Here is a 14265-nt window from a genome sequence, read left to right as displayed (position 1 = left end):
GAAATACCGCATCTATGTGACTGACTTAATCTGTGGCTTTCAGGATGTCATGTGAAAAAAGCAAATTGAGTTACAAATGAATGACGTTTTCGGAATAACCGTTGGCATGGAGGATTATGTCATTCTGTTCGAGGTATCTCTCTACGTTTGAGCTTATAACAATCTAAGGTATTACAAAGAATGGGTGTCGATGACACTGCACTCTAGTTTTGAGGATCACTTCTGCCACTCTTCGTGGAGACGGCTATAACCTATGCTTTCTCTTAACTACAGGGTACACCTTTGTTCAATGAATCTACGGAAAATTACGGTTAAAATTGTGGCTAAGTAGCTTCGAATTCTGTGTATACCCCGACAGTTAACCTATCGGATTCTGAAGCCTTCATTAATTGTTTTGCTTCTTTTTTTTTTTTAAATCTGATGTTTTTGAACGCCGTTGACACTGTTACCGCATCTACACTGTACAGTCGCATTACTGTGACCACCTGTCAGAAGCGTGAAAAACCACTTTTTGCAGCGCAGTTCCTGCAGCAAGAGTGCCATTGAGACTCTGGGAGATGTCGACAGGAATGTGGAGCCATTCCGATTCCAGTGCCGTGATCAGCTGTGCAAGGTGTCGCGGTTGAGGATCCATGGTGCGAACAACCTGATAGAGGTGGTCTCACAGATTCTCAACTGAGTTTAAATCCGGGGAGCTCGATGGCCAGGGGAGTACGGTAGACTCATCACGGCCCTCTTCAGATCACGCACGTGCACTGCGAGCAGTGCGACGCGTTGCATTGTCATGCTGGTAAATACGTGAGTACTGAGGAGAAACGAACTGAATGTGGGGGTGGACATTGTGTTGATTCATTGTGCCTTCAAGAGTGACAAGATCACCCAGGGAAATGACACGAAATTCTTCCCATACCATAACAATCCCGCCTCCGGCCTACCGACGATTGTTGCAGGGTGTTTCCTTCCAGACGTTTCAGGTCGATGAAGCATAAAATATGATTCATATGAAAAGGCCACCTGTCGCCACTCAGGGGACGTTCAGTTGCGCTGATGAACAGCAGTCAGCATGGGTGCACGAACCAGGCCCCTGATGCGTGGCCCAGACGCAGCAACGTCCCCTGAACGGTCGTTGAGAAGGCACTGTTCGTAGCCTCTTCTAAGCGATCAGCTATTTTTTAATTTAGTGGCTTCCGGGGCGTGCCCATACAGCCATCTCAATATTGGAATATAAATTATGACGATACGAACGTAACGACAATACAACACCCACTCCCCGAGCGGAGAACATCTCCTACGCGGCCGGGTGAAAAATCTGCCGCGTTGACCTGCGAGGTCAGTTGCTCAACAGTTGCACGTTATTCGTCCGTACAAAACTCGCCCGCCGTCCTGCATTCCTGTCATCTATGGCCTGTGGCGCACCACAGCCGCCTCGGCGTCAGTTTTGGATAGCGCCTTTTTGTCATGCACGGTACAATGTTACCAAGGCGCCACGCTGACAATTTCGGAAATGCTTACATCCTTAGCCCCAAAGTCAACGGTCATGCTCTTCTCAACGTTAGATACATCGCTCCGTTTTCGCTTTACAACGACTGTACTGTTTTCTGAGTCTCTCGGACACGATTTATACAGGGTGTTACAAAAAGGTACGGCCAAACTTTCAGGAAACATTCCTCACACACAAAGAAAGAAAATATGTTATGTGGATATGTGTCCGGAAACGCTTACTTTCCATGTTAGAGCTCATTTTATTACTTTTCTTCAAATCACATTAATCATGGAATGGAAACACACAGAAACAGAACTACCAGCGTGACTTCAAACACTGTTACAGGAAATGTTCAAAATGTCCTCCGTTAGCGAGGATACATGCATCCACCCTCCGTCGCACGGAAACCCTGATGCGCTGATGCAGCCCTGGAGAATGGCGTATTGTATCACAGCCGTCCACAATACGAGCACGAAGAGTCTCTACATTTGGTACCGGGGTAGCGTAGACAAGAGCTTTCAAATGCCCCCATAAATGAAAGTCAAGAAGGTTGAGGTCAGGAGAGCGTGGAGGCCATGGAATTGGTCCGCCTCTACCAATCCATCGGTCACCGAATCTGTTGTTGAGAAGCGTACGAACACTTCGACTGAAATGCGCAGGAGCTCCATCGTGCATGAACCACATGTTGTGTCGTACTTGTAAAGGCCCATGTTCTAGCAGCACAGGTAGAGTATCCCGTATGAAATCATGATAACGTGCTCAATTGAGTGTAGGTGTAAGAACATGGGGCCCAATCAAGACATCACCAACAATGCCTGCCCAAACGTTCACAGAAAATCTGTGCTGATGACGTGATTGCACAATTGCGTGCGGATTTTCGTCAGCCCACACATGTTGATTGTGAAAATTTACAATTTGATCACACTGGAATGAAGCCTCATCCGTAAAGAGAACATTTGCACTGAAATGAGGATTGACACATTGTTGGAAGAACCATTCGCAGAAGTGTACCCGTGGAGGCCAATCAGCTGCTGATAGTGCCTGCACACGCTGTACATGGTACGGAAACAACTGGTTCTCTCGTAGCACTCTCCATACAGTGACGTGGTCAACGTTACCTTGTACAGCAGCAACTTCTCTGACGCTGACGTAGGGTTATCGCCAACTGCACGAAGAATTGCCTCGTCCATTGCAGGTGTCCTCGTCGTTCTAGGTCTTCCCCAGTCGCGAGTCATAGGCTGGAATGTTCCGTGCTCCCTAAGACGCCGATCAATTGCTTCGAACGTCTTCCTGTCGGGACACCTTCGTTCTGGAAATCTGTCTCGGCACAAACGTACTGCGCCACGGCTATTGCCCCGTGCTAATCCATACATCAAATGGGCATCTGCCAACTCCGTATTTGTAAACATTGCACTGACTGCAAAACCACGTTCGTGATGAACACTAACTTGTTGATGCTACGTACTGATGTGCTTGATGCTACTACTGTAGAGCAGTGAGTCGCATGTCAACACAAGCACCGAAGTCAACATTACGTTCCTTCAATTGGGCCAACTGGCGGTCAATCGAGGAAGTACAGTACATACTGACGAAACTAATATGAGCTCTAACCTGGAAATTAAGAGTTTCCGGACATGTTTCCTGAAAGTTTGGCCGTACCTTTTTGTAACACCCTGTATACCCTCCATTGCTCATGCTGCCACCTGCCGTCTGTGACTGGTTATTATACGCTGACGTCGAACATAGGCGGTGTCATGTTAATAAGACTATACCGTGTAAAATACACAGGCGATGTCTTATGAAGACGTGTCGTAACGGATGGCAGTTTTGTTAAGCAGAAAGCAAGCGTTAAAGCTTCTTAGCGGAGGCACGTGAGGGCACAATGGAAGGAAACCGCAATCGGGAAGTGCGGCTTACATAATGTAGATCGATGAGGGAATCGGCTTATGACTGGAGTCTGGCGGCACGTGGGCGTGGTCGCATGCCCCGCTCCGCGAGGAACGAGGTAAGGGCACGCTACTCCGTGCGAGACAGCGCTTAGAATAAAGCTGCAGCACCCCGAGGGCTCAAATCTTACTTTGTAGCAACGTGCGGGGATGGGAAACAGAGGCACCGTGGCTACAGCTGTTTCAGGGTCTGCTGCAAGCCGCAGATACAATTCAGGACACAGTCACAAGCTGTTTCTCCTGGGGAGCAGAGGTGTTTTACGCAACAAAAGTGTTCAAAATGTCAGTCATTGGTACTACTTCTTCCAAACCAGAAACTACGAAAGCAATGTTTGAATATAGACTACAAGGCAACAAAAACAAATGGATAAAAGCCTCCATCATGCACTATAATCTACCATAATCACACTGGGCAAGAAATTACTCATCCCCAAGAGATATCGTTGGTGTGATGAGTGGCACCTGGCTATAAATGTAGAAAAATGGTAGGGCAGTAGTAACTTCTTTTATTGGCAGAATATTGGGAACGTGTAGCCCATCCACAAAGGAGATGGCGTATAGAACGCTACTGCGATCTTTTCTCGAGTACTGTTCGAGTGTTTTGGATCGCCACAAGGTCGGATTAAAGGACGACATAGAAACAATACAGAGTAGTGCTGCTACATGTGTCACCGGTAGGCTCGATCAGCATGAGAGTACTATGGAGATGCTTCGTGAACTCTGATGGGAATCCCTGGAGTAAATACGATGTTCTTTCCGCAAGGCACTATCGCGCAAATTTAGAGCATCGGCATTTGAGGCCAACTGCACAACGATTCTACTGCCTCCAACGAACATTCCGCGTAACGACCACGAAGATAAAATGCGAGACATTAGGGCTCTTACGGAGGCTCCTAGACAATATTTTTCCCTCTCTCTACAGGAAGGGGAATGGCTAGTAGTGGCACAGGGTGCATTCCGCCACGCGCCGTTCGGTGATTTACGGAGTATATGTACAGATAACGCCAATTATGTGTAACACCGCCTCTGGGCTTAATAATTGACTCAGTTCGGCGAGGATGAGAGACCACACATTCCTTCAGGTATGCCATATCTAACTGAAGCAACTTTTGATGATTAGGGCCCGTAGGACTACCAAATTGCGGGGACGTTTGTTGCTAAATTTCAGCTGGTGTTCCAAAAAGTCAATCTTTTCTGTGGGATCGAGTGATTTCGCGGTCCAGTCGACATGCGAAAGGCAAAGGTCCCGAGTTCGAGTCTCGGTCGGGCACACAGTTTTAATCTGCCAGGAAGTTTCATATCAGCGCACACTCCGCTGCAGAGTGAAAATCTCATTCTGGAATCTGGATTTTATTACATAATGTCTTTAAAGCATGTATGAAGGCTTTACAGAACTGGATTCAAATATAGTAGACAATGCTACTGTAAAAGTACACTATATGAACTTTAAGTAACAGAAACATTAAACACGAGTGTAAACACAACAGCAAGTGAGCTCCGTCATCACTAACCTCGATTTAAAAAATCTGTGGTTGTATATTTCACGTAGCGGGCTACATCATTTGGTGCGAGCGTATATCAAAAAATGATTTTAAGCATGCATTTTTTTTAGGAACACCCAGTTAACAATATTGTGGAGAAAATCTATGAGAAGCAGCAACAGAGTATAGACGAACAGAAAGAGCAAATAAAACACTTGTACTAACTTTTACCACGTAAAATGTGAATTAATAAAGTAGAAATACGACGAATGTATTCTTCAAAACTGCCGCTTTACGCCAACGTTTCATTATTTCCAGTGGTGCACAATTATGCTCACGTAATCGTATACACTACTACTATTGTTACCTCAAAATTTATAACAGCTGATTTTCCCCCGAAAAACGGGGCAGTGCTGTATGCAGCTGTTATAACCCGGAGCCCGTAGCACGGGAGTCTAGAAATTCTCCAAAGTAATGGGACGAGTTTGACTGTCATTTGGGTGATTGCCGTGCTTACCGTGGACGGATCAGTGAATACTTGTGAACGGCAAACGAAAACTGATTCTAAACGTAACAGTCAAAAGTACTCTTAGATTATAGGTGCAGGCATGTGAAAGATATAGTTTTGTAAAAACAGACGGTTCTTTAGAAAGTAAAAACTGTAGTCCCATTGTAATATCTCTTACACTTCCACCCTCAGTGACGCGAATAAATTGGTTATTTGTATTATGATTATTATTTTACGAGAATTTATTTACCTATCGTTGGAAATCACGTCAGATCAGTTTAGTGGTCTGTGTAATTTTTATCCACAGAAATTGTTGTCTGGTTTTCTCTGACGAAACAAATGATAAAAATCTTAAGTTAGCACTTCTCTCTCTACCGTTAAACGAAGCATACGTATTGGCGATAACGAAGCATATCATACTGACGAAACAAAACAACAAGTGACGAGACGAAAGCCAACACCGACGAGACGAAAGCCAACACCGACGAGACAAAAGCCAACACCGACGAGACAAAAGCCAACACCGACGAGACAAAAGCCAACACCGACGAGACAAAAGCCAACACCGACGAGACAAAAGCCAACACCGACGAGACAAAAGCCAACACCGACGAGACAAAAGCCAACACCGACGAGACAAAAGCCAACACCGACGAGACAAAAGCCAACACCGACGAGACAAAAGCCAACACCGACGAGACAAAAGCCAACACCGACGAGACAAAAGCCAACACCGACGAGACAAAAGCCAACACCGACGAGACAAAAGCCAACACCGACGAGACAAAAGCCAACACCGACGAGACAAAAGCCAACACCGACGAGACAAAAGCCAACACCGACGAGACAAAAGCCAACACCGACGAGACAAAAGCCAACACCGACGAGACAAAAGCCAACACCGACGAGACAAAAGCCAACACCGACGAGACAAAAGCCAACACCGACGAGACAAAAGCCAACACCGACGAGACAAAAGCCAACACCCACGAGACAAAAGCCAACACCCACGAGACAAAAGCCAACACCGACGAGACAAAAGCCAACACCGACGAGACAAAAGCCAACACCGACGAGACAAAAGCCAACACCGACGAGACAAAAGCCAACACCGACGAGACAAAAGCCAACACCGACGAGACAAAAGCCAACACCGACGAGACAAAAGCCAACACCGACGAGACAAAAGCCAACACCGACGAGACAAAAGCCAACACCGACGAGACAAAAGCCAACACCGACGAGACAAAAGCCAACACCGACGAGACAAAAGCCAACACCGACGAGACAAAAGCCAACACCGACGAGACAAAAGCCAACACCGACGAGACAAAAGCCAACACCGACGAGACAAAAGCCAACACCGACGAGACAAAAGCCACCACCGACGAGACAAAAGCCACCACCGACGAGACAAAAGCCACCACCGACGAGACAAAAGCCACCACCGACGAGACAAAAGCCACCACCGACGAGACAAAAGCCACCACCGACGAGACAAAAGCCACCACCGACGAGACAAAAGCCACCACCGACGAGACAAAAGCCACCACCGACGAGACAAAAGCCACCACCGACGAGACAAAAGCCACCACCGACGAGACAAAAGCCACCACCGACGAGACAAAAGCCACCACCGACGAGACAAAAGCCACCACCGACGAGACAAAAGCCACCACCGACGAACCAAAAGCACCACCGACGAACCAAAAGCACCACCGACGAACCAAAAGCACCACCGACGAGACAAAAGCACCACCGACGAGACAAAAGCACCACCGACGAGACAAAAGCACCACCGACGAACCAAAAGCACCACCGACGAACCAAAAGCACCACCGACGAACCAAAAGCACCACCGACGAACCAAAAGCACCACCGACGAACCAAAAGCACCACCGACGAACCAAAAGCACCACCGACGAACCAAAAGCACCACCGTCGAACCAAAAGCACCACCGTCGAACCAAAAGCACCACCGTCGAACCAAAAGCACCACCGTCGAACCAAAAAGCACCACCGTCGAACCAAAAAGCACCACCGTCGAACCAAAAAGCACCACCGTCGAACCAAAAAGCACCACCGTCGAACCAAAAAGCACCACCGTCGAACCAAAAAGCACCACCGTCGAACCAAAAAGCACCACCGTCGCGACAAAAAGCACCACCGTCGCGACAAAAAGCACCACCGTCGCGACAAAAAGCACCACCGTCGCGACAAAAAGCACCACCGTCGCGACAAAAAGCACCACCGTCGCGACAAAAAGCACCACCGTCGCGACAAAAAGCACCACCGTCGCGACAAAAAGCAACACCGTCGCGACAAAAAGCAACACCGGCGCGACAAAAAGCAACACCGGCGCGACAAAAAGCAACACCGGCGCGACAAAAAGCAACACCGGCGCGACAAAAAGCAACACCGGCGCGACAAAAAGCAACACCGGCGCGACAAAAAGCAACACCGGCGAGACAAAAAGCAACACCGACGAGACAAAAAGCAACACCGACGAGACAAAAAGCAACACCGACGAGACAAAAAGCAACACCGACGAGACAAAAAGCAACACCGACGAGACAAAAAGCAACACCGACGAGACAAAAAGCAACACCGACGAGACAAAAAGCAACACCGACGAGACAAAAAGCAACACCGACGAGACAAAAAGCAACACCGACGAGACAAAAAGCAACACCGACGAGACAAAAAGCAACACCGACGAGACAAAAAGCAACACCGACGAGACAAAAAGCAACACCGACGAGACAAAAAGCAACACCGACGAGACAAAAAGCAACACCGACGAGACAAAAAGCAACACCGACGAGACAAAAAGCAACACCGACGAGACAAAAAGCAACACCGACGAGACAAAAAGCAACACCGACGAGACAAAAAGCAACACCGACGAGACAAAAAGCAACACCGACGAGACAAAAAGCAACACCGACGAGACAAAAAGCAACACCGACGAGACAAAAAGCAACACCGACGAGACAAAAAGCAACACCGACGAGACAAAAAGCAACACCGACGAGACAAAAAGCAACACCGACGAGACAAAAAGCAACACCGACGAGACAAAAAGCAACACCGACGAGACAAAAAGCAACACCGACGAGACAAAAAGCAACACCGACGAGACAAAAAGCAACACCGACGAGACAAAAAGCAACACCGACGAGACAAAAAGCAACACCGACGAGACAAAAAGCAACACCGACGAGACAAAAAGCAACACCGACGAGACAAAAAGCAACACCGACGAGACAAAAAGCAACACCGACGAGACAAAAAGCAACACCGACGAGACAAAAAGCAACACCGACGAGACAAAAAGCAACACCGACGAGACAAAAAGCAACACCGACGAGACAAAAAGCAACACCGACGAGACAAAAAGCAACACCGACGAGACAAAAAGCAACACCGACGAGACAAAAAGCAACACCGACGAGACAAAAAGCAACACCGACGAGACAAAAAGCAACACCGACGAGACAAAAAGCAACACCGACGAGACAAAAAGCAACACCGACGAGACAAAAAGCAACACCGACGAGACAAAAAGCAACACCGACGAGACAAAAAGCAACACCGACGAGACAAAAAGCAACACCGACGAGACAAAAAGCAACACCGACGAGACAAAAAGCAACACCGACGAGACAAAAAGCAACACCGACGAGACAAAAAGCAACACCGACGAGACAAAAAGCAACACCGACGAGACAAAAAGCAACACCGACGAGACAAAAAGCAACACCGACGAGACAAAAAGCAACACCGACGAGACAAAAAGCAACACCGACGAGACAAAAAGCAACACCGACGAGACAAAAAGCACCACCGACGAGACAAAAAGCACCACCGACGAGACAAAAAGCACCACCGACGAGACAAAAAGCACCACCGACGAGACAAAAAGCACCACCGACGAGACAAAAAGCACCACCGACGAGACAAAAAGCACCACCGACGAGACAAAAAGCACCACCGACGAGACAAAAAGCACCACCGACGAGACAAAAAGCACCACCGACGAGACAAAAAGCACCACCGACGAGACAAAAAGCACCACCGACGAGACAAAAAGCACCACCGACGAGACAAAAAGCACCACCGACGAGACAAAAAGCACCACCGACGAGACAAAAAGCACCACCGCCGAACCAAAAGCACCACCGCCGAACCAAAAGCACCACCGCCGAACCAAAAGCACCACCGCCGAACCAAAAGCACCACCGCCGAACCAAAAGCACCACCGCCGAACCAAAAGCACCACCGCCGAACCAAAAGCACCACCGCCGAACCAAAAGCACCACCGCCGAACCAAAAGCAACACCGCCGAACCAAAAGCAACACCGCCGAACCAAAAGCAACACCGGCGAACCAAAAGCAACACCGGCGAACCAAAAGCAACACCGGCGAAACAAAAGCAACACCGGCGCAACAAAAGCAACACCGGCGCAACAAAAGCAACACCGGCGCAACAAAAGCAACACCGGCGCAACAAAAGCAACACCGGCGCAACAAAAGCAACACCGGCGCGACAAAAGCAACACCGGCGCGACAAAAGCAACACCGGCGCGACAAAAGCAACACCGGCGCGACAAAAGCAACACCGGCGCGACAAAAGCAACACCGGCGCGACAAAAGCAACACCGGCGCGACAAAAGCAACACCGACGCGACAAAAAGCAACACCGACGCGACAAAAAGCAACACCGACGCGACAAAAAGCAACACCGACGCGACAAAAAGCAACACCGACGCGACAAAAAGCAACACCGACGCGACAAAAAGCAACACCGACGAGACAAAAAGCAACACCGACGAGACAAAAAGCAACACCGACGAGACAAAAAGCAACACCGACGAGACAAAAAGCAACACCGACGAGACAAAAAGCAACACCGACGAGACAAAAAGCAACACCGACGAGACAAAAAGCAACACCGACGAGACAAAAAGCAACACCGACGAGACAAAAAGCAACACCGACGAGACAAAAAGCAACACCGACGAGACAAAAAGCAACACCGGCGAGACAAAAAGCAACACCGACGAGACAAAAAGCAACACCGACGAGACAAAAAGCAACACCGACGAGACAAAAAGCAACACCGACGAGACAAAAAGCAACACCGACGAGACAAAAAGCAACACCGACGAGACAAAAAGCAACACCGACGAGACAAAAAGCAACACCGACGAGACAAAAAGCAACACCGACGAGACAAAAAGCAACACCGACGAGACAAAAAGCAACACCGACGAGACAAAAAGCAACACCGACGAGACAAAAAGCAACACCGACGAGACAAAAAGCAACACCGACGAGACAAAAAGCAACACCGACGAGACAAAAAGCAACACCGACGAGACCAAAAGCAACACCGACGAGACCAAAAGCAACACCGACGAGACCAAAAGCAACACCGACGAGACCAAAAGCAACACCGACGAGACCAAAAGCAACACCGACGAGACCAAAAGCAACACCGACGAGACCAAAAGCAACACCGACGAGACCAAAAGCAACACCGACGAGACCAAAAGCAACACCGACGAGACCAAAAGCAACACCGACGAGACCAAAAGCAACACCGACGAGACCAAAAGCAACACCGACGAGACCAAAAGCAACACCGACGAGACCAAAAGCAACACCGACGAGACCAAAAGCAACACCGACGAGACCAAAAGCAACACCGACGAGACCAAAAGCAACACCGACGAGACCAAAAGCAACACCGACGAGACCAAAAGCAACACCGACGAGACCAAAAGCAACACCGACGAGACCAAAAGCAACACCGACGAGACCAAAAGCAACACCGACTAGACCAAAAGCAACACCGACGAGACCAAAAGCAACACCGACGAGACCAAAAGCAACACCGACGAGACCAAAAGCAACACCGACGAGACCAAAAGCAACACCGACGAGACCAAAAGCAACACCGACGAGACCAAAAGCAACACCGACGAGACCAAAAGCAACACCGACGAGACCAAAAGCAACACCGACGAGACCAAAAGCAACACCGACGAGACCAAAAGCAACACCGACGAGACCAAAAGCAACACCGACGAGACCAAAAGCAACACCGACGAGACCAAAAGCAACACCGACGAGACCAAAAGCAACACCGACGAGACAAAAGCAACACCGACGAGACAAAAGCAACACCGACGAGACAAAAGCAACACCGACGAGACAAAAGCAACACCGACGAGACAAAAGCAACACCGACGAGACAAAAGCAACACCGACGAGACAAAAGCAACACCGACGAGACAAAAGCAACACCGACGAGACAAAAGCAACACCGACGAGACAAAAGCAACACCGACGAGACAAAAGCAACACCGACGAGACAAAAGCAACACCGACGAGACAAAAGCAACACCGACGAGACAAAAGCAACACCGACGAGACGAAAGCAACACCGACGAGACAAAAGCAACACCGACGAGACAAAAGCAACACCGACGAGACAAAAGCAACACCGACGAGACAAAAGCAACACCGACGAGACAAAAGCAACACCGACGAGACAAAAGCAACACCGACGAGACAAAAGCAACACCGACGAGACAAAAGCAACACCGACGAGACAAAAGCAACACCGACGAGACAAAAGCAACACCGACGAGACAAAAGCAACACCGACGAGACAAAAGCAACACCGACGAGACAAAAGCAACACCGACGAGACAAAAGCAACACCGACGAGACAAAAGCAACACCGACGAGACAAAAGCAACACCGACGAGACAAAAGCAACACCGACGAGACAAAAGCAACACCGACGAGACAAAAGCAACACCGACGAGACAAAAGCAACACCGACGAGACAAAAGCAACACCGACGAGACAAAAGCAACACCGACGAGACAAAAGCAACACCGACGAGACAAAAGCAACACCGACGAGACAAAAGCAACACCGACGAGACAAAAGCAACACCGACGAGACAAAAGCAACACCGACGAGACAAAAGCAACACCGACGAGACAAAAGCAACACCGACGAGACAAAGCAACACCGACGAGACAAAGCAACACCGACGAGACAAAGCAACACCGACGAGACAAAGCAACACCGACGAGACAAAGCAACACCGACGAGACAAAAGCAACACCGACGAGACAAAAGCAACACCGACGAGACAAAAGCAACACCGACGAGACAAAAGCAACACCGACGAGACAAAAGCAACACCGACGAGACAAAAGCAACACCGACGAGACAAAAGCAACACCGACGAGACGAAAGCAACACCGACGAGACAAAAGCAACACCGACGAGACAAAAGCAACACCGACGAGACAAAAGCAACACCGACGAGACAAAAGCAACACCGACGAGACAAAAGCAACACCGACGAGACAAAAGCAACACCGACGAGACAAAAGCAACACCGACGAGACAAAAGCAACACCGACGAGACAAAAGCAACACCGACGAGACAAAAGCAACACCGACGAGACAAAAGCAACACCGACGAGACAAAAGCAACACCGACGAGACAAAAGCAACACCGACGAGACAAAAGCAACACCGACGAGACAAAAGCAACACCGACGAGACAAAAGCAACACCGACGAGACAAAAGCAACACCGACGAGACAAAAGCAACACCGACGAGACAAAAGCAACACCGACGAGACAAAAGCAACACCGACGAGACAAAGCAACACCGACGAGACAAAGCAACACCGACGAGACAAAGCAACACCGACGAGACAAAGCAACACCGACGAGACAAAGCAACACCGACGAGACAAAGCAACACCGACGAGACAAAGCAACACCGACGAGACAAAGCAACACCGACGAGACAAAGCAACACTGACGAGACAAAGCAACACTGACGAAACAAAACAACACTGACGAAACAAAACAACACTGACGAAACAAAACAACACTGACGAAACAAAACACTGACAAAAAACAAATACGAGCAAGTCAGGTTCCAATAAAAAATATACAATATTATTACAGTATGTGCGTAAATTAAAATATACCCCAAGTTTCTGTCTTCGTATAGTCTTGTGAATCAGATGAACCTGTTTCGAAACACACTGTACTGTATCTGAAATACGGAACAGAAACTACATCACTTTGCAGTCAATGTAGTTCATAGTGATTACGTACCTTTCGCATACAAGTTCCAGTTTAGCATTCTAACTAAGGGAATGAACTACTCACTGAAAATCAAAATTATTTTCAAAATTAAACTGCAAGTCGGAAACGGTAGTTTTTAAACGTCAGCTCGGTCGACGATATAAGTAGTGTGGTGGCCCTCAGATGACGGGATGATGCCACACATCACACACACACTTGCTATTAGCTTAATCACAAGCTAAAGGTCAAGACTGAAAGATAATTGCATCGGTTACTATTTCCACTTTCTCTACTGCGTCGCTGACGGCTCTATTGGAAGATAATGTTGAACAATATTTACATTTTGCTCTAGGCCGCTTGAACCACTTGCATGGTCTACGTACATGACAACAGCTAGAACCCATCAAAATGAGTGGACAGCGTTGCAATTCTCCTACGAGTGGAAAGATGAGTAGTAGCAGTTTGCCTTTGCGCCAATTCGATATGCTTCCTCTTCAGAGAATACAACAGTATCTATAAATTAAATGAATTGTAGCTACAAAAGCCCACAACCAGTCACTTCATGAAACATTCATTTCGGTAACTTCTTTCGAAGTATAGAAATTTACATTATTTCGTTCAGAACGAGGACGTGTTGAAAAACGGCGAGCCTTTTTAAGTGGTCTGTTCGAGCAAACTCACTGATTTGAGGGATAAAACGGAAAACCTAAATCG

At 48.2% G+C, this 14265-nt stretch overlaps 2 protein-coding genes across 3 annotated transcripts in view; one reads left to right on the top strand and one right to left on the bottom strand.

The window, feature by feature from the left end:
* The window catches only part of LOC124795245 (myosin-IIIb-like), a 271037-nt gene that overhangs the window by 254799 nt on the left and 1973 nt on the right, over positions 1–14265 (bottom strand). The window lies entirely within an intron of this gene.
* On the top strand, positions 3430–13279 carry LOC124795989 (dentin sialophosphoprotein-like). The gene is made up of 5 exons (XM_047260070.1): positions 3430–3488; positions 5859–7358; positions 7412–9793; positions 9855–11248; positions 11292–13279. Exons 1-5 carry the CDS (start codon positions 3430–3432, stop codon positions 13277–13279), a joined length of 7323 nt encoding a protein of 2440 aa, XP_047116026.1.

Source organism: Schistocerca piceifrons, chromosome 4 (assembly GCF_021461385.2).
Source record: "Schistocerca piceifrons isolate TAMUIC-IGC-003096 chromosome 4, iqSchPice1.1, whole genome shotgun sequence".
Lineage (NCBI taxonomy): Eukaryota > Metazoa > Arthropoda > Insecta > Orthoptera > Acrididae > Schistocerca > Schistocerca piceifrons.
The sequence above is the reverse complement of the archived record's forward strand: the minus strand, read 5'-3'. Positions and strand labels throughout refer to the sequence as shown.

Bases quoted from the DNA above. Each gene is read 5' to 3' on its own strand.
- LOC124795989 (XM_047260070.1), top strand. From the start codon at position 3,430: ATGACTGGAGTCTGGCGGCACGTGGGCGTGGTCGCATGCCCCGCTCCG. The intron at 3,489-5,858 runs GTAAGGGCACGC...CAAAACAACAAG, and splicing joins CCCGCTCCGCGAGGAACGAG to TGACGAGACGAAAGCCAACA. The intron at 7,359-7,411 runs GTCGAACCAAAA...TCGAACCAAAAG, and splicing joins GACGAACCAAAAGCACCACC to CACCACCGTCGAACCAAAAA.